This window comes from Salvelinus alpinus, chromosome 4 (assembly GCF_045679555.1).
Source record: "Salvelinus alpinus chromosome 4, SLU_Salpinus.1, whole genome shotgun sequence".
In the NCBI taxonomy this organism is placed as follows: Eukaryota; Metazoa; Chordata; class Actinopteri; order Salmoniformes; family Salmonidae; genus Salvelinus; species Salvelinus alpinus.
In genome coordinates, this window is record NC_092089.1 from 99393608 (window position 1) to 99416007 (window position 22400).

The window sequence follows — 22400 nt, forward strand, 5'->3', positions numbered from 1 at the left end:
TCCACGTCTCTGTTCCTGTTACACCTCCACGTCTCTGTTCCTGCTACACCTCCACGTCTCTGTTCCTGTTACACCTCCACGTCTCTGTTCCTGCTACACCTCCACGTCTCTGTTCCTGTTACACCTCCACGTCTCTGTTCCTGTTACACCTCCACGTCTCTGTTCCTGTTACACCTCCACGTCTCTGCTCCTGCTACACCTCCACGTCTCTGTTCCTGTTACACCTCCACGTCTCTGTTCCTGCTACACCTCCACGTCTCTGTTCCTGTTACACCTCCACGTCTCTGTTCCTGTTACACCTCCACGTCTCTGTTCCTGTTACACCTCCACGTCTCTGTTCCTGCTCCACCTCCACGTCTCTGTTCCTGTTACACCTCCACGTCTCTGTTCCTGCTCCACCTCCACGTCTCTGTTCCTGCTCCACCTCCACGTCTCTGTTCCTGTTACACCTCCACGTCTCTGTTCCTGTTACACCTCTCCACGTCTCTGTTCCTGTTACACCTCCACGTCTCTGTTCCTGTTACTCCTCGTGGTGGCGTAGCAGGAAGACCGGGAGGCCATCCTCCAAGAGATTGTGAGTTCAAACCCAGTTGAGGACATGTTGAATAATAATTACAGTAATAATGAACATGCGCAATCTAATCATGTGTCTCAAATATCTAAATTGAAAACATTGTATGTTTAAAAACACAGTGGGTAACCAGTTGCGCAGATGTTCTTTTCTTCTCTCCTGCCCAGTTCCATCAGAACCCGGGCGGTGATGTCATAGCGGCAGGTTGGGAGGGAGGGGAAGGCTGTCTGCTAATTTCAGTGAGTGCTTTGTTCTGCGTTTCTTTAGTGATCTGTGTGCCTCGGGCTGCCTCACCGTTCTTGACATTCACATCAATAGCAGTTTGAGGATGATGTCTTCCCTGCAGCACCAACATCACATCTCAAACCACCATGCACCTTCCCTCCCTGATTGATTAGAAATTCTACTACTATTTGTGATGAAAGCGAGGGTTACGAATAGTGAAAGGTCAGAGATGTAGAAATCTTGGCAGATACAAAAGTGTAAGCAGTATCAGTAGGCTAAGATACAGTAGCTACATCTGCTGTAAGATTCTGTCTACATTATAATTTTTATCCCTTTATTAAGACATAATTTCACCACATCTTCCACTTGTCATGACATAAGCACATATTAGTTTACAACCCTTGGCACATGTAGACCGCTACTGTATACTGATCTTCCTAAAGGCTGCATAGAGGGTTCCCATAGTTTAACCACATAACATGTCTGGTCTTAAAGACATGTAGACATTTACAGGTGTTTAATCAACATACATAATGTTTTAAATATTAAATATAAAGGAGAAATAAGATAACAGTAATTGCATGTACGTATTGTTTAGTGTCTGCTCTCTATTCTACTTCCTCTACAAGTATTGGCAAAACAGCTTAAGGGGCAAAGGATTGGATTTCCTGGTTTATTTCCTTTTGGGATTGACTTCAGTTGTGAGCCTCCCCTCACCCTGTCTTAGATCGTGGTGCAGAGTGATAAATTACACTCCGAGATTAAAGCAATTTACTGTACGCAACGGAACAGCTTCGTCGCTGCAGACCCGCGTCTTATCAATATCAGGGACTTTGCTGTGAATTATACTTTGATCACGGCAGCCGTCTTTGTTCCCATTAGGCGCCAAGCCAAGTCTAGACTGGTGGAAAATTGTACAAGCAACTGTCTGTGTGAAAGATTGCAAACGTCAAATAGATGTTTCCCCGTGAGAGAGGCAGTGTTAACAAGGGCCGGATCTGCCACACTTAAATTACATTCACTGCTGTAGTAGAAGGAACCCAAGAGAGGAGCGACAAAGTGAACTCGAAAAGCTCCAATAATAAACTCAGCAAAAAAAGAAACGTCCTCTCACTGCCAACTACGTTTATTTTCAGTAAACTTAACGTGTGTAAATATTTGTATGAACATAACAAGATTCAATAACTGAGACATAAACTGATCAAGTTCCACAGACATGTGACTAACATAAATGGAATAATGTGTCCCTGAACAAAGAGGGGGGTCAAAATCAAAAGTAACAGTCAGTATCATTAGGTACTGCATCTCCTCCTCATGGATTGCACCAGATTTTCCAGTTCTTGCTGTGAGATGTTACCCCACTCTTCCACCAAGGCACCTGCAAGTTCCAGGACATTTCTGGGGGGAATGGCCTTTTATCCCTCACCCTCCGATCCAACAGGTCCCAGACGTGCTCAATGGGATTGAGATCCGGGCTCTTCGCTGGCCGTGGCAGAACACTGACATTCCTGTCTTGCAGGAAATCAAGCACAGAATGAGCAGCATGGCTGGTGGCATTGCCCTGCTGGAGGGTCATGTCAGGATGAGCCTGCAGGAAGGGTACCACATGAGGGAAGAGGATGTCTTCCCTGTAACGCACAGCGTCGAGATTGCCTGCAATGGCAACAAGCTCAGTACGATGATGCTGTGACACACCACCCCAGACCATGACGGACCCTCCACCTCAAAATCGATTCCACTCCAGAGTACAGGCCTCGGTGTAACGCTCATTCCTTCGACGATGAACGCGAATCTGACCATCACCCCTGGTGAGACAAAACCGCGACTCGTCAGTGAAGAGCACTTTTTGCAAGTCCAGTGATGGTGGGTTTGTGCCCTTAGGCGACGTTGTTGCCGGTGATGTCTGGTGAGGACCTGCCTTACAACAGGCCTACAAGCCCTCAGTCCAGCCTCTCTCAGCCTATTGCGGACAGTCTGAGCGCTGATGGAGGGATTGTGCGTTCCTGGTGTAACTCGGGCAGTTGTTGTTGCCATCCTGTACCTGTCCCGCAGGTGTGATGTTCGGATGTACCGATCCTGTGCAGGTGTTGTTACACGTGGTTTGCCACTGCGAGGACGATCAGCTGTCCGTCCTGTTTCCCTGTAGCTCTGTCTTAGGCGTCTCACAGTACGGACATTGCAATTTATTGCCCTGGACACATCTGCAGTCCTCATGCCTCCTTGCAGCATGCCTAAGGCACGTTCACGCAGATGAGCAGGGACCCCTAGAAGTCTTCATAACTGTGACCTTAATTGCCTACCCCTCTGTAAGCTGTTAGTGTCTTAACGACCGTTCCACAGGTGCATGTTCATTAATTGTTTATGGTTCATCGAACAAGCATGGGAAACAGTGTTTTAACCCTTTACAATGAAGATCTTTGAAGTTATTTGGATTTTTACAAATTATCTTTGAAAGACAGGGTCCTGAAAAAGGGAAGTTTCTTTTTTCCTGAGTTTAAATAACACACTACAACGTATGTAAATTGAAAAATATGCAAACTTGTTAATCAAATCAGTCCCACTCAGCCACGTCTGTTTGAACAAATATGTTTAAGTGGATCGTTAAAAGGGGGATATTATCCTTCCAAAACAACTGGGGCTAGTCTATGGGTCCTGGTCAAAAGTAGTGCACTACCCCATGGGTCCTGGTCAAAAGTAGTGCACTACCTCATGGGTCCTGGTCAAAAGTAGTGCACTACCCCATGGGTCCTGGTCAAAAGTAGTGCACTACCCCATGGGTCCTGGTCAAAAGTAGTGCACTACCCCATGGGTCCTGGTCAAAAGTAGTGCACTACCCCATGGGTCCTGGTCAAAAGTAGTGCACTACCCCATGGGTCCTGGTCAAAAGTAGTGCACTACCCCATGGGTCCTGGTCAAAAGTAGTGCACTATAAAGGGAATAGGGTTCCATTTCAGATGCAGAACGGGTCTGTATCCATTGGGTAGCAACAATACGTAACAATAGTCTCTCAGTGGCCTATTTAATATATTTATAAGATGCTTAACATGGAATGACTGGTCAAGCATAACATCGTGGTCTAGAGTAACCTCCGTCAAATGGCATATGTTTTGTTATTCCGATTCTACGATCCTTCTGGTCACGAGAGGACTGAGCACTTAAAGTTGTACCGTTGTTATTTCATAACTATTGCAACAGTAGTGAGCGATAATAATGGGTTGCGTGCTGTGCACAGTAATATTCGTCAAAAACTCAGTTCTAATGGTTCCTTTTAACCTGAAATAATATTTTGGGGGGGGAATACTGTGGTGGTGTGCCACTGTGCTGCTGTTCTGTAGGAAATGTTATTGCTTTTCATTTAAGTGTGGCTTTGCAGAAAGGAAAGATAGACTGAGCCCCAAGGTGGTGATACTGTATTGGGGCATAGTGTTGAGTCCTCTGGAATGACACTGTGTCTGTGTACCAAATGGTACCATATTGCCTTTGTAATGCACTACTTTAGACCAGGGTCCATGGGGTTAGGGTCCATAGGGTTAGGGCCCATGGGGTTAGGTTCCATAAGGTTAGGGTTATTATACCTCCTATAGGTGATAGTGTTATTGTACCTCCTATAGGTGAGTATAGTGGTGAGTATAGTATAGGTGAGTATAGTGTTATTATTCCTCCTATAGGTGATAGTGTTATTATACCTCCTGTAGGTGATAGTGTTATTATACCTCCTGTAGGTGATAGTGTTATTATTCCTCCTATAGGTGATAGTGTTATTATACCTCCTGTAGGTGATAGTGTTATTATTCCTCCTATAGGTGATAGTGTTATTATTCCTCCTATAGGTGATAGTGTTATTATACCTCCTGTAGGTGATAGTGTTATTATACCTCCTGTAGGTGATAGTGTTATTATTCCTCCTATAGGTGATAGTGTTATTATTCCTCCTATAGGTGATAGTGTTATTATACCTCCTGTAGGTGATAGTGTTATTATACCTCCTATAGGTGATAGTGTTATTATACCTCCTATAGGTGATAGTGTTATTATACCTCCTATAGGTGATAGTGTTATTATACCTCCTATAGGTGATAGTGTTATTATACCTCCTATAGGTGATAGTGTTATTATACCTCCTATAGGTGATAGTGTTATTATACCTCCTATAGGTGATAGTGTTATTATACCTCCTATAGGTGATAGTGTTATTATACCTCCTATAGGTGATAGTGTTATTATTCCTCCTATGGGTGATAGTGTTATTATACCTCCTATAGGTGATAGTGTTATTATACATGAATGGTCAGACTAGACCTTGTGCATTTCAGGTAAAATAACGACCCAATGTTTATATCCCAGGACAAATTATCTAGCAACAGCAAGCTAGTTAGCTAAATTGACATATGTTTAATGCTTTTCGACCTGTCCCCAAATTAATATAGTTGGTTCAGAGTTTGTTTTGATATTTCAACCTGTGTGTCCTGATCACGTCTGGTGTGGGTGGAGCAGTCTAGTCAGCATGTAAGGTGTAAAGCACTCGAGTTTCCTGCTGGGGTGCAAGGAGAGTCACGGGGTCTGCTGAAACCATTGTGAACAGCGTGCCGTTTTTAAGGAATTATTAAATGAATGTTAACTATTTGGTTGTGGTATAATCACCTCTTCATGAGCATAGTCAGACCTACACATCTCTGATTATTCCACATTTAGCTCTATCATTAGAATGATACAGCATGTAACTGCACGCTTTATGATCAATAAACATCAGTTGATCATGTCATTTCCGATACGTGATGGTAGCCTCACAATATCTCTCAATATTGGCCACCATTAATTGGATATTTGAGTGGTATACAATTAAAGTGAACTCTACCTGACAAGAATGAGTGGTTTAGGTTCATGTCCCATATTTTGTGGGTTATGCCTGTCAAGCAGCAGAAGGGCCCATTTTCCATAGTACAATAAGCTGATAATATTTACGTTGCAAGCTACCGGTAGAAACTTTATACAGTTGGCTAAATATATAGTGGTTAGTAGATCTAATGTACTTTTTTTCTCCAAACAATGTAGGCCTAACTAGCGAAGTTAGCTAAAAGAATCCCCTTTTCAACATTATTTTTAAGAGTGTTTAATTACGATTGCTGCTGACAGACGTGATATAGACTACATTGATTGAAGGACCATGTCAAATTGGCTAGATAACTAATAACAGTTCACGTCAATATGGCTAGCTAACTAATAACAGTTCACGTCAATATGGCTAGCTAACTAATAGCAGTTCACGTCAATATGGCTAGCTAACAAGCTAACTTTCAGGGGATGAACTAGATGGCTCATTCCAAACATTATTTGATTTGCTTGCTATCTATAAAGGGGATGTTGACAATAGTCTGACTGACAACTTTACCAGGACAAGGACTTTCCGATGTCAAGCTCATTCCAAAAGCCTAATCTCTGATGAAGCAAGCTAAATGATGTTGTTTGCTTAGCTAGCTACCTGCCAAATTGATAGGTGTCAGGATTTCAAAAGTGGTGAGTGAAGGAGTCAGGCGCAGAGAGCAGGGTAGTTCAAAAAGGACGTGGATTTAATATTCCAAAATACCAGAGAGACGGTCACGCCACACACACAAGGGCGCGTAAAGTCCCAGTCCAAACAAACAGGACTAAACTGAATAGGAACAGACACCACAAGAATAAACGAACACCACAAACAGAAAAACAAGCCCGCACAAAAGTCCGCGGGCCAACTGGGTTTAAATAGCCCACAATCAAACCTAAACACGAAACAGGTGCAACAAATCAGACACAACTAAATGAAACAGAAAAGGGGATCGGTGGCAGCTAGTAGGCCGGCGACGACGACGACCGCCGAGCGCCGCCCGAACGGGAAGAGGCACCATCTTCGGCGGGATTCGTGACAATAGGTACCTTCAAGAATCAGAAATTACATGATCATTGATGTTTACTGATCATAAAAAGCCTTAATTTACTTGCTGTATAACTCTGATGATAGAGCTAAATGTGTTTAAATGTTTTGCGTGGAATAATCGGAAATGTGTAGTTCTGACAGGTGATGATATTAAAACCAAACAGTTATAAGATATATTTAACAATCACTTGAAAATGGCAAGTATGCAATGCTTTTAGTGGAGCTGGGGGTCTCCATGCACCCCAGCAGCCAAATTGAGCGTATTGTGATGTTTTATTGAAAACGACCATGTCACCAAGCTCAGGAGCCTGGGACTGAACGCCTCCCTCTGCAACTGAATCCTGGACTTCCTTACGGGCCGGCCTCAGGTGATGAGAGTAGGCAACAACACCACCGCAGTGGAGGGTCAATAGCTTCATGTTCCTTGGTGTCCACATCACTGAGGGCTTAACATGGTCCTCTCACACCAGAACAGTCGTGAAGAAGGCATGGCAATGCCTTGTCTCCCTCAAGAGGCTGAAATGATTTAGCATGGCCCCTCAGATCCTTAGGAACTTTTTAAAGCTGCACCATTGAGAGCATCCTGACTGGTTGTATCACCGTCCGGTATTGCAACTGCGCCGCCGTCGACCGGAATGCCCTACAGAGGGTGGTGCGGACGGCCCAGCGCATCATTGGGGGCGAGCGCTCAGCCGTCCAGGACGTACGTACCAGGCAGTGTCTGAGAAAAGCCCCAAAATTCGCCAAAGACTCCAGTCACCAGAGACATGAGGCGCGTTGCCAGACTCTGAGCAGTATTTGCTGTGTACAATAGTCTTACACTAGTCTAAATATGGCTGTATATCCACTAATAGTCCAACAGTAGTCTAAATATGGCTGTATATCCACTAATAGTCCTACACTAGTCTAAATATGGCTGTATATCCACTAATAGTCCTACACTAGTCTAGATATGGCTGTATATTCACTAATAGTCCTACACTAGTCTAGATAGATACAGCTGTATATTCACTAATATATACAGCTGTATATTCACTGCCCCTGAACACGGCAGTTAACTCACTGTTCCAAGGCCATCATTGTAAATACGAATTTGTTCTTAACTGACTTGCCTAGTTAAATAAAGGTTAAATAAAAAATGTAATAAAAAATAGTCCTACACTAGTCTAAATATGGCTGTATATCCACTAACCATACACACCAGTGGACAATTTGATTATTTATTCCCCTGGGCCCAGCCTATGTATCACATATTCAGTAGTTGTACAGTAATTTACAGTATCGATAGGAACTCTGATACTGCCACTGTATGAATGTAGACCCAGAGAGTAGTAATACTGTAGAGGTCATGTCCTAATGTAACTGACAATATGCCTGAAGTAACAGGCTAATTCAGTCTCTCTGTGAGCTGCCTCCCTCACACACATACACACAAACTCATGCACACACGCACGCAAACACACACACACACACACACACACAACCCCCCCAACCCCACCCCACACGCCACACACACATACACACAAACACACAAACACATGCACAAACTCATGTACATACGCAAGCATGCATGCACACGCGCACGCAAACACACACACACACACACACACACACACACACACACACACACACACACACACACACACACACACACACACACACACACACACACACACACACACACACACACACACACACACACACACACACACACACACACACACACACACACACACACACACACACACAAAATGCCTCTCTCTTCTCTCTCTCTCTCAGTCAGGGAGGGACACTTCCATTTGAGGGATGGTGCTGTGCCTCTATAATGTACACCCACAGCCACTCGGTACTGAGCTAAGACCGTTCGCAGACATTTGTAATTTGTCTCAATATACAGTGGGGAGAACAAGTATTTGATACACTGCCGATTTTGCAGGTTTTCCTACTTACAAAGCATGTAGAGGTCTGTCATTTTTATCATAGGTACACTTCAACTGTGAGAGACGGAATCTAAAACAAAAATCCAGAAAATCACATTGTATGATTTTTAAATAATTAATTTGCATTTTATTGCATGACATAAGTATTTGATCACCTACCAACCAGTAAGAATTCCGGCTCTCACAGACCTGTTAGTTTTTCTTTAAGAAGCCCTCCTGTTCTCCACTCATTACCTGTATTAACTGCACCTGTTTGAACTCGTTACCTGTATAAAAGACACCTGTCCACACACTCAATCAAACAGATTCCAACCTCTCCACAATGGCCAAGACCAGAGAGCTGTGTAAGGACATCAGGGATAAAATTGTAGACCTGCACAAGGCTGGGATGGGCTACAGGACAATAGGCAAGCAGCTTGGTGAGAAGGAAACAACTGTTGGCGCAATTATTAGAAAATGGAAGAAGTTCAAGATGACGGTCAATCACCCTCGGTCTGGGGCTCCATGCAAGATTTCACCTCGTGGGGCATCAATGATCATGAGGAAGGTGAGGGATCAGCCCAGAACTACACGGCAGGACCTGGTCAATGACCTGAAGAGAGCTGGGACCACAGTCTCAAAGAAAACCATTAGTAACACACTACGCCGTCATGGATTAAAATCCTGCAGCGCACGCAAGGTCCCCCTGCTTAAGCCAGTGCATGTCCAGGCCTGTCTGAAGTTTGCCAATGACCATCTGGATGATCCAGAGGAGGAATGGGAGAAGGTCATGTGGTCTGATGAGACAAAAATAGAGCTTTTTGGTCTAACTCCACTCGCCGTGTTTGGAGGAAGAAGAAGTATGAGTACAACCCCAAGAACACCATCCCAACCGTGAAGCATGGAGGTGGAAACATCATTCTTTGGGGATGCTTTTCTGCAAAGGGGACAGGACGACTGCACCGTATTGAGGGGAGGATGGATGGGGCCATGTATCGCGAGATCTTGGCCAACAACCTCCTTCCCTCAGTAAGAGCATTGAAGATGGGTCGTGGCTGGGTCTTCCAGCATGACAACGACACAAAGCACACAGCCATGGCAACTAAGGAGTGGCTCCGTAAGAAGCATCTCAAGGTCCTGGAGTGGCCTAGCCAGTCTCCAGACCTGAACCCAATAGAAAATCTTTGGAGGGAGCTGAAAGTCCGTATTGCCCAGCGACAGCCCCGAAACCTGAAGGATCTGGAGAAGATTTGTAGGGAGGAGTGGGCCAAAATCCCTGCTGCAGTGTGTGCAAACCTAGTCAAGAACTACAGGAAACGTATGATCTCTGTAATTGCAAACAAAGGTTTCTGTACCAAATATTAAGTTCTGCTTTTCTGATGTATCAAATACTTATGTCATGCAATAAAATGCAAATTAATTACTTAAAAATCATACAATGTGATTTTCTGGATTTTTGTTTTAGATTCCGTCTCTCATAGTTGAAGTGTACCTATGATAAAAATTACAGACCTCTACATGCTTTGTAAGTAGGAAAACCTGCAAAATCGGCAGTGTATCAAATACTTGTTCTCCCCACTGTATATGAGACATTTATTGACAGGCCCAGCGGTAGCCGTGACATCTCTCATCGTTCCATACAGTCTAATAGATTCAGGTTCATATGCAGCGGAATGTACGCCTGGTTTTTCGAATATATTTTTTTTTGGACAGCGGTATTCTTGAATAGAATTAATTTGAACATTCTAGCATTCTGGTGGAATAGAACCCCAAAGAAGTTGACAAGCTCTCACATTGACTCTCTGAATGTGTCTTTCCCCAATGAAAACCTCCTTTTACATTTCATTAGCTTCATGAATTACAATTCTAATAGAATTCCTTATTTCACATCTATCAGATCTCTGTTTTGGGGATTGGGCTCTCAACTGGATTGGTCATGCTAGATTACTAACCCATGCATATTTAGCCAGCACACACATCAATCATTTAATCCAGCATGCCAATGTGGAATTGTTTACAAAATGTGATTTCTTATGCATTTGATCGCTCTCTTCAAAGCCTGAGTCAACTATCAACACAAAGACCATGTATTATCATTTGTTCAAAGTGTGGTAGCCTGGTCCTTTGGCATGACGATGGCTAAAGGAGTATACGGCACAAACTGATCTAGGACCAGGCTACCACACACGGTACAAATGATAATACATGGGCTTTGAAGAGAGCGATCAAATGCATAAGAAATCACATTTTGTAAACAATTCCACATTGGCATGCTGGATTAAATGATTGATGTGTGTGCTGGCTAAATATGCATGGGTTAGTAATCTAGCATGACTAATCCAGTTGAGAGCCCAATCCCCAAACAGAGATCTGATAGATGTGAAAAGAGGAATTCTATTAGAATTGTAATTCATGAAGCTAATGAAATGTAAAAGGAAGGTTTTCATTGGGGGAAAGACACATTCAGAGCTATTAGGTTACAGGTTGGCTTCAGTGATCATGAATCAGCTTGGCGATAGACTTCCATGATTTTACTTCCATATCGTATTAGTACCAATATGGGGCCAGGCTAAGAGGTTAGTACTGATCTGGGACCAAGCTATGAGGTTAACCTCTTAGCCTGGTCCCAGATCAGTATTAACCTCCTAGCCTGGTCCCAGATCAGTACTAACCTCATTGTCACGTTCCTGACCTGTTTTCTGTTAGTTTGTGTATGTGTTAGCTGGTCAGGACGTGAGTTTGGGTGGGCAGTCTATGTTTTCTGTTTCTATGTTGGTTAATGGGTACCTGATATGGTTCTCAATTAGAGGCAGGTGGTGTTCATCTCCTCTGATTGAGAATCATATTAAGGTAGGTGGTGTCACATTGTTTGTTTGTGGGGAATTGTCTATGTTGAACGTTTGTAGCCTGTGTGTGTGCACTACGTTTATAGCTTCACGGCCGTTTGTTGTTTTTGTATAGTTTGTATAAGTGTTTCGTTTCATGTTCATCTTCGTAGTAAAATAAAAGAAGATGGCTTATTTTCCACATGCTGCGTTTTGGTCCGTCTCTCCTCCACACGATCGTGACACTCATAGCCTGGTCCCATATCAGTACTAACCTCATAGCCTGGTCCCAGATCAGTATTAACCTCTTAGCCTGGTCCCAGATCAGTATTAACCTCCTAGCCTGGTCCCAGATCAGTATTAACCTCATAGCCTGGTCCCAGATCAGTATTAACCTCATAGCCTGGTCCCATATCAGTATTAACCTCTTAGCCTGGTCCCAGATCAGTATTAACCTCATAGCCTGGTCCCAGATCAGTACTAACCTCATAGCCTGGTCCCAGATCAGTACTAACCTCATAGCCTGGTCCCAGATCAGTAATACTATCCAGTATAGTACAGAGGCGATGTGAATCCAGGTCTGCTTCACGGTGAATCAAGCCTCCAGGTTTAGTGGTTGGAATCAGTCATTATGAATTGGCTTTGTGATACTCTATGCTTTCACTAATTCCCTTCACTATCAAACTTAACCTCCAGTAAGTCACAGAGTTCTGCAGTGAAACAGTGAGAGTCACAGGTTGTACACAGATGAAGGCCCAGTTAACTGAAGGTTAACCACTCCTGTGTTCAGAGGCCCTTACATCACGCCTCCAAACAGACCCACACAACAAATTGGAAAGTGGACAAAATGTTGCTCCACTTTCGACTCTTTTTTTTAGGTTCAGGATACAGACAGGGATGCCTGCTTATCTTAATGTTTTACATGTTAGCATACTAGATAACTAGGTTCCCATTTCTATGTTTTAGCATACTAGATAACTAGGTTCCCATTTCTACGTTTTAGCATGTTAGATAACTAGGTTCCCATTTCTATGTTTTAGCATACTAGATAACTAGGTTCCCATTTCTACGTTTTAGCATACTAGATAACTAGGTTCCCATTTCTACGTTTTAGCATACTAGATAACTAGGTTCCCATTTCTACGTTTTAGCATGTTAGATAACTAGGTTCCCATTTCTACGTTTTAGCATACTAGATAACTAGGTTCCCATTTCTACGTTTTAGCATGTTAGATAACTAGGTTCCCATTTCTGCGTTTTAGCATACTAGATAACTAGGTTCCCATTTCTACGTTTTAGCATGTTAGATAACTAGGTTCCCATTTCTACGTTTTAGCATACTAGATAACTAGGTTCCCATTTCTACGTTTTAGCATATTAGATAACTAGGTTCCCATTTCTACGTTTTAGCATACTAGATAACTAGGTTCCCATTTCTACGTTTTAGCATACTAGATAACTAGGTTCCCATTTCTACGTTTTAGCATACTAGATAACTAGGTTCCCATTTCTACGTTTTAGCATACTAGATAACTAGGTTCCCATTTCTACGTTTTAGCATATTAGATAACTAGGTTCCCATTTCTACGTTTTAGCATATTAGATAACTAGGTTCCCATTTCTACGTTTTAGCATATTAGATAACTAGGTTCCCATTTCTACGTTTTAGCATATTAGATAACTAGGTTCCCATTTCTACGTTTTAGCATACTAGATAACTAGGTTCCCATTTCTACGTTTTAGCATGTTAGTTAACTAGGTTCCCATTTCTACGTTTTAGCATGTTAGTTAACTAGGTTCCCATTTCTACGTTTTAGCATACTAGATAACTAGGTTCCCATTTCTACGTTTTAGCATGTTAGATAACTAGGTTCCCATTTCTGCGTTTTAGCATACTAGATAACTAGGTTCCCATTTCTACGTTTTAGCATACTAGATAACTAGGTTCCCATTTCTACGTTTTAGCATATTAGATAGCTAGGTTCCCATTTCTGCGGAGTGGTAATTTCATCACAGCTAAGAAAAACACAGCTCCTAACTCACAACCGAATTGAGGAGTGAAGATATAGCCTACTGAATTGAGGAGTGAAGATATAGCCTACTGAATTGAGGAGTGAAGATATAGCCTACTGAATTGAGGAGTGAAGATATAGCCTACTGAATTGAGGAATGAAGATATAGCCTACTGAATTAAGGAGTGAAGATATACCCTACTGAATTGAGGAGTGAAAATATAGCCTACTGAATTAAGGAGTGAAGATATACCCTACTGAATTGAGGAGTGAAGATATAGCCTACTGAATTGAGGAGTGAAGATATACCCTACTGAATTGAGGAGTGAAAATATAGCCTACTGAATTAAGGAGTGAAGATATACCCTACTGAATTGAGGAGTGAAGATATAGCCTACTGAATTGAGGAATGAAGATATAGCCTACTGAATTGAGGAGTGAAGATATACCCTACTGAATTGAGGAATGAAGATATACCCTACTGAATTGAGGAATGAAGATATACCCTACTGAATTGAGGAATGAAGATATAGCCTACTGAATTGAGGAGTGAAGATATAGCCTACTGAATTGAAGAGTGAAGATATAGACTACGATATTTCCCCAGTTACAGGCTGATAGACAGATTGCTGTGAACGTAGCATCAGTTTTTACTATCAAACACAAACACACTGCAGAACTAGTGAATCCTATGGTGTATTTCATGGAATAAGGGGAGAGTTCGCTCCACATTTCACATAATGATGACGGTGTGTGTGGTCATGTGTGTTCTGTAATGTCAGCATGAACCAATGACAGCTTGTTTTCTCCCCCGTGATCGAGCTAATGAAGAAAACGGAGCGAGCGGAGTGAACTAGGACGAGCTTCCAGAGGACCGTGCACCTCTTCCCTTTATAGTGCACTACTTTGGACCAGAGAAGGGGCCCTGGTCCAAAGGAGTAGACTGCGTAGGGAACATGGTTCCATTTGGGACACAGACACATTGGTAGCCTCTGAATGTGTTATTCACTAATCTCCCTGGTATTGGCTTTCAAATAAAACAAAAACAACAACCTTTAAACAACCCCATTGAGAACAGAGCACAGCAACACAGGCCTCAGCTGCACTGTCTCCGTCCGACCGTCCGTCCGTCCGTCTGTCTGTCTGTCTGTCTGTCTGTCTGTCTGTCTGTCTGTCTGTCTGTCTGTCTGTCTGTCTGTCTGTCTGTCTGTCTGTCTGTCTGTCTGTCTGTCTGTCTGTCTGTCTGTCTGTCTCTGTTTATCTGTCTCTTTTCTCTCTCTGTCTCTCTCTGTCTCTCACTGTCTGTCTCTGTCTCTCACTGTCTGTCTCTGTCTCTCTCTTTCTCTCTCAATTCAACTCAAGGGGCTTTATTGGCATGGGAAACGTGTTAACATTGCCAAAGCAAGTGAGGTAGATAATGTACAAAAGTGAAATAAACAATAAAAATGTACAGTAAACATTACACATACAGAAGTTTCAAAACAATAAAGACATTACAAATGTCATATTATGTATATATACAGTGTTGTAACGATGTACAAATGGTTAAAGTACATGAGGGAAAATAAATAAGCATAAATATGGGTTGTATTTACAATGGTGTTTGTTCTTCACTGGTTGCCCTTTTCTTATGGCAACAGGTCACAAATCTTGCTGCTGTGATGGCACTGTGGAATTTCACCCAGTAGATATGGGAGTTTATCAAAATTGGATTTGTTTTCAAATTCTTTGTGGATCTGTGTAATCTCTCTCTCTCTCTCTTTCTGTCTTTTTATGTTGCTCTCTGTCTCTCTCTCGCTCTCCCTCTGTCTATCTCTTTCTCTCTCTCTCTTTCTATGTCTATCTCTGTCTGTCACTCCGCTTCTCTCTCTCTCTCTCTTTCTCTCTCTCTCTGTCTCTCTCTCGCTCTCCCTCTCTGTCTGTCTCTCTCTCTCTGTCTCTCTCTCTGTGTCTCTCTCTCTGTGTCTCTCTCTCTGTGTCTCTCTCTCTCTCTCTCTCTCTCTCTCTCTCTCTCTCTCTCTCTCTCTCTCTCTCCCTCTTTTTGTCTCTGTCTCTCTCTCACTCTCCCTCTCTGTCTCTCTCTCTGTCTCTCGCTCTTTCTCTTCCTGTCTCTCGCTGTCTCTAGGTCTCTCCCTCTCTCTCTCTATCTGTCTCTCTCTCTCTCTTTCTCTCTCTCTCTCTCGCTGTCTCGCTGTCTCTGTTTCTTTGTCTCTCTCTGTCTCTCTCTGTTTCTCTCTTTCTCTGTCTCTCTCTGTTTCTGTTTCTCTCTCTCTCTCTACCTTCCCTGTTCTCCTCCTCTTTCCCCCACTCCCACTCTTTCTCCCCCCTCTCTCTTTTCCCTCGTTCCCTCTCTCCACTCCTCCTCAATGACAGACCATCTGGCAGCAGCCGACCATTGTTAATAGCTTCATTAGAGAAGCGGGATGCTTCGTCTTCACAGCATCTGATTGGCCGGCTGCTCCCCTGCCCATAAAACCAACAGCATGGTGTGGTGTCGCCCATATCTCACACAGCAGATAGAGCATCCATGCTAATATGGTAAAGACACAGGGCAGGTTAAAGGAGGGAAGGGATTTTTCATGAGCGTCCTATGGAGGTGCGGTCATTGAAACCAGCAGGGTAGTGTGTTATATTACAGACAGACAGAGTGGGATATGGGGATATGTATTAGCGTATTTGGAATGAGGATTGCCTGCCTGGCTGGCGCTAACCGAGTTGGCCTGCCCCCATGTTTTAAGAGGGAGAGAGAGAGAGACTGGTGGCTACTTGGCTATCATTCATATCTCAATTTAGGCTGGCACTAACCCACTCAAGCTTACAATGTTCTCCCTCTACGACAAGACATGTCCCTGGGAATGTATTTATAGACAACCCTGCAACAAGGGTGTGCTTGTTCTTCCCTCTGTGAACACGCAATGTAGCTTACCCTCACATCAAATAAAGTACCACCCCTCACCCTATCCAACACCATTTCCTCAGCGAATAAAAAACCCAGAACAATTCTTTATTAAACAAACCCCCCCACCACCCTTTCAGACACTAAAACAACACATCCTGCGTAATAGTATTGACCATCAAGATACAAACATAGCTCTCTATATACAATGTATATACAAACACCAAATACATGAGTTGATACAGCAAATTATTTTCCCTTAGAGGACAAACTTACAACACACAAGGCTAGGAGCTGGCAGTATTAGACTGACCAGAGAGGAGATGGGCTTTAATTGGAATGTGTTGTGTGTCTTGATGGTGAGAGATCATTGGATGAGGATGTACCTCCTCTGCCCTCCTCAGCCCTCCTCACACCGCCTCAGCCCTCCTCACACCGCCTCAGCCCTCCTCACACCGCCTCAGCCCTCATCAGCCTTCCTCACACCGCCTCACACCGCCTCAGCCCTCCTCAGCCCTCCTCAAACCACCTCACCACGCCTCAGCCCTCCTCAGCCCATCTCACAACACCTCAAACCGCCTCAGCCCTCCTCAGCCTTTCTCACACCGCCTCACACCGCCTCAGCTCTCCTTAGCCCTCCTCACACCGCCTCAGCCCTCCTCACACCGCCTCACACCACCTCAGCCCTCCTCACACCGCCTCACACCGCCTCACACCACCTCAGCCCTCCTCAGCCCTCCTCACACCGCTTCACACCGCCTCAGCCCTCCTCACACCACCTCAGCCCTCATCACACCGCCTCACAGCGCCTCAGCCCTCCTCAGCCCTCCTCAGCCCTCCTCAGCCCTCCTCACACCGCCTCACACCGCCTCAGCCCTCCTCAGCCTTCCTCACACCGCCTCAGCCCTCCTCAGCCTTCCTCACACCGCCTCAGCCCATCTCACAACACCTTACATCGCCTCAGCCCTCCTCAGCCCTCCTCACACCGCCTCAAACCGCCACAGCCCTCCTCAGCCCTCCTCACACCGCCTCAGCCCTCCTCACACCGCCTCACACCGCCTCAGCCCTCCTCAGTCCACCTCACACCGCCTCAGCCCTCCTCACACCGCCTCAGCCCTCCTCAGCCTTCCTCACACCGCCTCAGCCCATCTCACAACACCTTACATCGCCTCAGCCCTCCTCAGCCCTCCTCACACTGCCTCAAACCGCCACAGCCCTCCTCAGCCCTCCTCACACCACCTTACACCGCCTCAGCTCTCCTTAGCCCTCCTCACACCGCCTCAGCCCTCCTCACACCGCCTCACACCGCCTCAGCCCTCCTCAGCCCTCCTCACACCACCTTACTCAGCTCTCCTTAGCCCTCCTCACACCGCCTCAGCCCTCCTCACACCGCCTCACACCGCCTCAGCCTTCCTCACACCACCTCAGCCCTCCTCAGCCCTCCTCACACCCCCTCACACCGCCACAGCTCTCCTCAGCTCTCCACACACCGCCTCAGCCCTCCTCACACCGCCTCAGCCTTCCTCAGCCTCCCTCACACCTCCTCAGCACTCCTCACATCGCCGCAAACCTCCTCAAACTGCCTCAGCCCTCCTCACCGCCTCACACCGCCTCAGCACTCCTCAGCTCTCCACACACCGCATCAACCCTCATCACACCGCCTCACACCGCCTCAGCCTTCCTCAGCTCTCCACACACCACCTCACACCGCTTCACACCGCCTCAGCCCTCCTCACACCACCTCAGCCCTCCTCACACTGCCTCACACCACCTCAACCCTCCTCAGCCCTCCTCAAACCACCTCACCACGCCTCAGCCCTCCTCAGCCCATCTCACAACACCTCAAACCGCCTCAGCCCTCCTCAGCCTTTCTCACACCGCCTCACACCGCCTCAGCTCTCCTTAGCCCTCCTCACACCGCCTCAGCCCTCCTCACACCGCCTCACACCACCTCAGCCCTCCTCAGCCCTCCTCACACCGCTTCACACCGCCTCAGCCCTCCTCACACCACCTCAGCCCTCATCACACCGCCTCACAGCGCCTCAGCCCTCCTCAGCCCTCCTCAGCCCTCCTCAGCCCTCCTCACACCGCTTCACACCGCCTCAGCCCTCCTCAGCCTTCCTCACACCGCCTCAGCCCTCCTCACACCGCCTCACACCGCCTCAGCCCTCCTCAGTCCACCTCACACCGCCTCAGCCCTCCTCACACCGCCTCAGCCCTCCTCAGCCTTCCTCACACCGCCTCAGCCCATCTCACAACACCTTACATCGCCTCAGCCCTCCTCAGCCCTCCTCACACCGCCTCAAACCGCCACAGCCCTCCTCAGCCCTCCTCACACCGCCTCAGCCCTCCTCACACCGCCTCACACCGCCTCAGCCCTCCTCAGTCCACCTCACACCGCCTCAGCCCTCCTCACACCGCCTCAGCCCTCCTCAGCCTTCCTCACACCGCCTCAGCCCATCTCACAACACCTTACATCGCCTCAGCCCTCCTCAGCCCTCCTCACACTGCCTCAAACCGCCACAGCCCTCCTCAGCCCTCCTCACACCACCTTACACCGCCTCAGCTCTCCTTAGCCCTCCTCACACCGCCTCAGCCCTCCTCACACCGCCTCACACCGCCTCAGCCCTCCTCAGCCCTCCTCACACCACCTTACTCAGCTCTCCTTAGCCCTCCTCACACCGCCTCAGCCCTCCTCACACCGCCTCACACCGCCTCAGCCTTCCTCACACCACCTCAGCCCTCCTCAGCCCTCCTCACACCCCCTCACACCGCCACAGCTCTCCTTAGCCCTCCTCACACCGCCTCAGCCCTCATCACACCGCCTCACACCGCCTAAACCCTCCTCAGCTCTCCACACACCGCCTCAGCCCTCCTCACACCGCCTCAGCCTTCCTCAGCCTCCCTCACACCTCCTCAGCACTCCTCACATCGCCGCAAACCTCCTCAAACTGCCTCAGCCCTCCTCACCGCCTCACACCGCCTCAGCACTCCTCAGCTCTCCACACACCGCCTCAACCCTCATCACACCGCCTCACACCGCCTCAGCCTTCCTCAGCTCTCCACACACCACCTCACACCGCTTCACACCGCCTCAGCCCTCCTCACACCACCTCAGCCCTCCTCACACTGCCTCACACCACCTCAACCCTCCTCAGCCCTCCTCACACCTCCTCAGCCCATCTCACACCGCCTCAGCCCTCCTCAGCCTTCCTCATAACACCTCACACCGCCTCAGCTCTCCTTAGCCCTCCTCACACCGCCTCACACCGCCTCAGCCCTCCTCAGCCTTCCTCACACCGCCTCACACCGCCTCAGCTCTCCTTAGCCCTCCTCACACCGCCTCAGCCCTCATCACACCGCCTCACACCGCCTCAGCCCTCCTCAGCCTTCCTCACACCGCCTCACACCGCCTCAGCCCTCCTCACACCTCCTCACACCGCCTCAGCCCTCATCACACCGCCTCACACCGCCTCAGCCCTCCTTACACCGCCTCAGCCCTCCTCAGCCCTCACACCTCCTCACACCGCCTCAGCACTCCTTACACCGCCTCAGCCCTCCTCACACTGCCTCAGCCCTCCTCACACTGCCTCAGCCCTCCTCAGCCCTCACACCGCCTCGCACCGTCTCACACCGCCTCAGCACACCTCCTCACATTCCTCAGCCCTCCTCACACTGCCTCAGCCCTCCTCACACCGCCTCAGCACTCCTCACACCGCCTCAGCCCTCCTCACACTGTCTCAGCCCTCCTCACACCGCCTCACACCGCCTCAGCACACCTCCTCACACCGCCTCACACAGCCTCAACCCTCTTCACACGGCCTCAGCCCTCCTCAGCCCTCCTCACACCGCCTCAGCCCTCCTCAGCCCTCCTCACACCGCCTCAGCCCTCCTCAGCCCTCCTCACACCGCCTCACACCGCCTCACACCGCCTCAGCCCTCCTCACCACTTCACACCGCCTCACACCACCTTAGCCCTCCTCACACCACCTCAGCCCTCCTTACACTGTCTCATCCCATCTCACTCCGCCTCACACCGCCTCAGCCCTCCTCAGCCTTCCTCACACCCCCTCACACCGCCTTAGCTTTCCTTAGCCCTCCTCACACAGCCTCACACCGCCTCAGCCCTCTTCACACAGCCTCACACCGCCTCAGCCCTCCTCACACCGCCTCACACCGCCTCAGCCCTCCTCAGCCCTCTTCAGCTCTTACCATCCCTCCTCAGCCCTCCTCAGCTTTCCTCACACCACCTCAACCCGCCTCGGCCCTCCTCTGCACTTCTCACACCACCACACACCGCCTCAGCCCTCCTCAGCCCTCCTCACACCATCTCAGACCGCCTCAACTAACCTCACACCGCCTCACACTGCCTCTGCCCTCCTCACATCGTCTCACACCGCCTTTGCCCTCCTCACACCGCCTCACACCGCCTCAGCACACCTCCTTACACTGCCTCAGCCCTCCTCACACAGCCTCAGCCTTCCTCACACTGCCTCACACTGCCTCAGTCCTCCTCACACTGCCTCAGCTCTCCTCACACCGCCTCAGCCCTCCTCAGCCCTCCTCACACTGCCTCAGCCCTCCTCACACCGCCTCAGCCCTCCTCAGCCCTCCTCACACCGCCTCGCACCGCCTCACACCGCCTCAGCACACCTCCTCACACTGCCTCAGCCCTCCTCACACTGCCTCAGCCCTCCTCACACTGCCTCACACCGCCTCAGCCCTCCTCAGGCCTCTTCACGCCGCCTCACACCGCCTCAACTCTCCTCAGCTCTCCTCACACCGCCTCAGCCCTCCTCAGCCCTCCTCACACCGCCTCACACCGCCTCAGCCCTCCTCACCGCTTCACACCGCCTCACACCACCTTAGCCCTCCTCACACCACCTCAGCCCTCCTCACACTGTCTCATCCCATCTCACTCCGCCTCACACCGCCTCAGCCCTCCTCAGCCTTCCTCACACTGCCTCACACCGTCTCAGCCCTCCTCAGCCCTCCTCACACCCCCCCACACCGCCTTAGCTCTCCTTAGCCCTCCTCACACAGCCTCACACCGCCTCAGCCCTCCTCAAACCGCCTCACACCGCCTCAGCCCTCCTCAGCCCTCTTCAGCTCTTACCATCCCTCCTCAGCCCTCCTCAGCTTTCCTCACACCACCTCAACCCGCCTCGGCCCTCCTCTGCACTTCTCACACCACCACACACCGCCTCAGCCCTCCTCAGCCCTCCTCACACCATCTCAGACCGCCTCAACTAACCTCACACCGCCTCACACTGCCTCTGCCCTCCTCACACCGCCTCAGCCCTCCTCTGCCCTCCTCACACCGCCTCACACCGCCTCAGCCCTCCTCACACTGCCTCACACCGCCTCAGCCCTCCTCACACCGCCTCACACCGCCTCAGCCCTCCTCATACTGCCTCACACCGCCTCAGCCCTCCTCACACTGCCTCACACCGCCTCAGCCCTCCTCACACCGCCTCACACCGCCTCAGCCATTCTGACACTGCCTCACACCGCCTCAGCCCTCCCCACACGTCCTGACACACCATCAGCCCTATCTAGTGTTCTATTGACCAGGGCCCTATCTAGTGTTCTATTGACCAGGGCTCTATCTAGTGTTCTATTGACCAGGGCCCTATCTAGTGTTCTATTGACCAGGGCCCTATCTAGTGTTCTATTGACCAGGGCCTTCTCTATTGTTCTATTGACCAGGGCCCTATCTATTGTTCCATTGACCAGGGTTCTATCTAATGTTCTATCGACCAGGGCTCTATCTAGTGTTCTATTGACCAGGGCCCTATCTATTGTTCCATTGACCAGGGTTCTATCTAATGTTCTATTGGCCAGGGCTCTATCTATTGTTCTATTGACCAGGGCTCTATCTAGTGTTCTATTGAACAGGGCCCTATCTAGTGTTATATTGACCAGGGTTCTATCTAATGTTCTATTGACCAGGGCTCTATCTAGTGTTCTATCGACCAGGGCTCTATCTAGTGTTCTATTGACCATGGCCCTATCTAGTGTTCTATTGACCAGGGCTAATC

At 48.1% G+C, this 22400-nt stretch overlaps 1 protein-coding gene across 1 annotated transcript in view; it reads left to right on the forward strand.

The window, feature by feature from the left end:
- LOC139572680 (mucin-2-like) overlaps positions 1–21388 on the forward strand; it is a 29491-nt gene extending 8103 nt beyond the window's left edge. Inside the window, exons 2-5 of the mRNA XM_071395357.1 lie at positions 16764–18474; positions 18536–19168; positions 19210–20000; positions 20044–21388. Of these exons, the coding sequence (XP_071251458.1) occupies positions 16764–18474; positions 18536–19168; positions 19210–20000; positions 20044–21388 (4480 nt within the window). The remainder of the gene's footprint in view (positions 1–16763; positions 18475–18535; positions 19169–19209; positions 20001–20043) is intronic.
- Positions 21389–22400: the final 1012 nt, after the last annotated feature.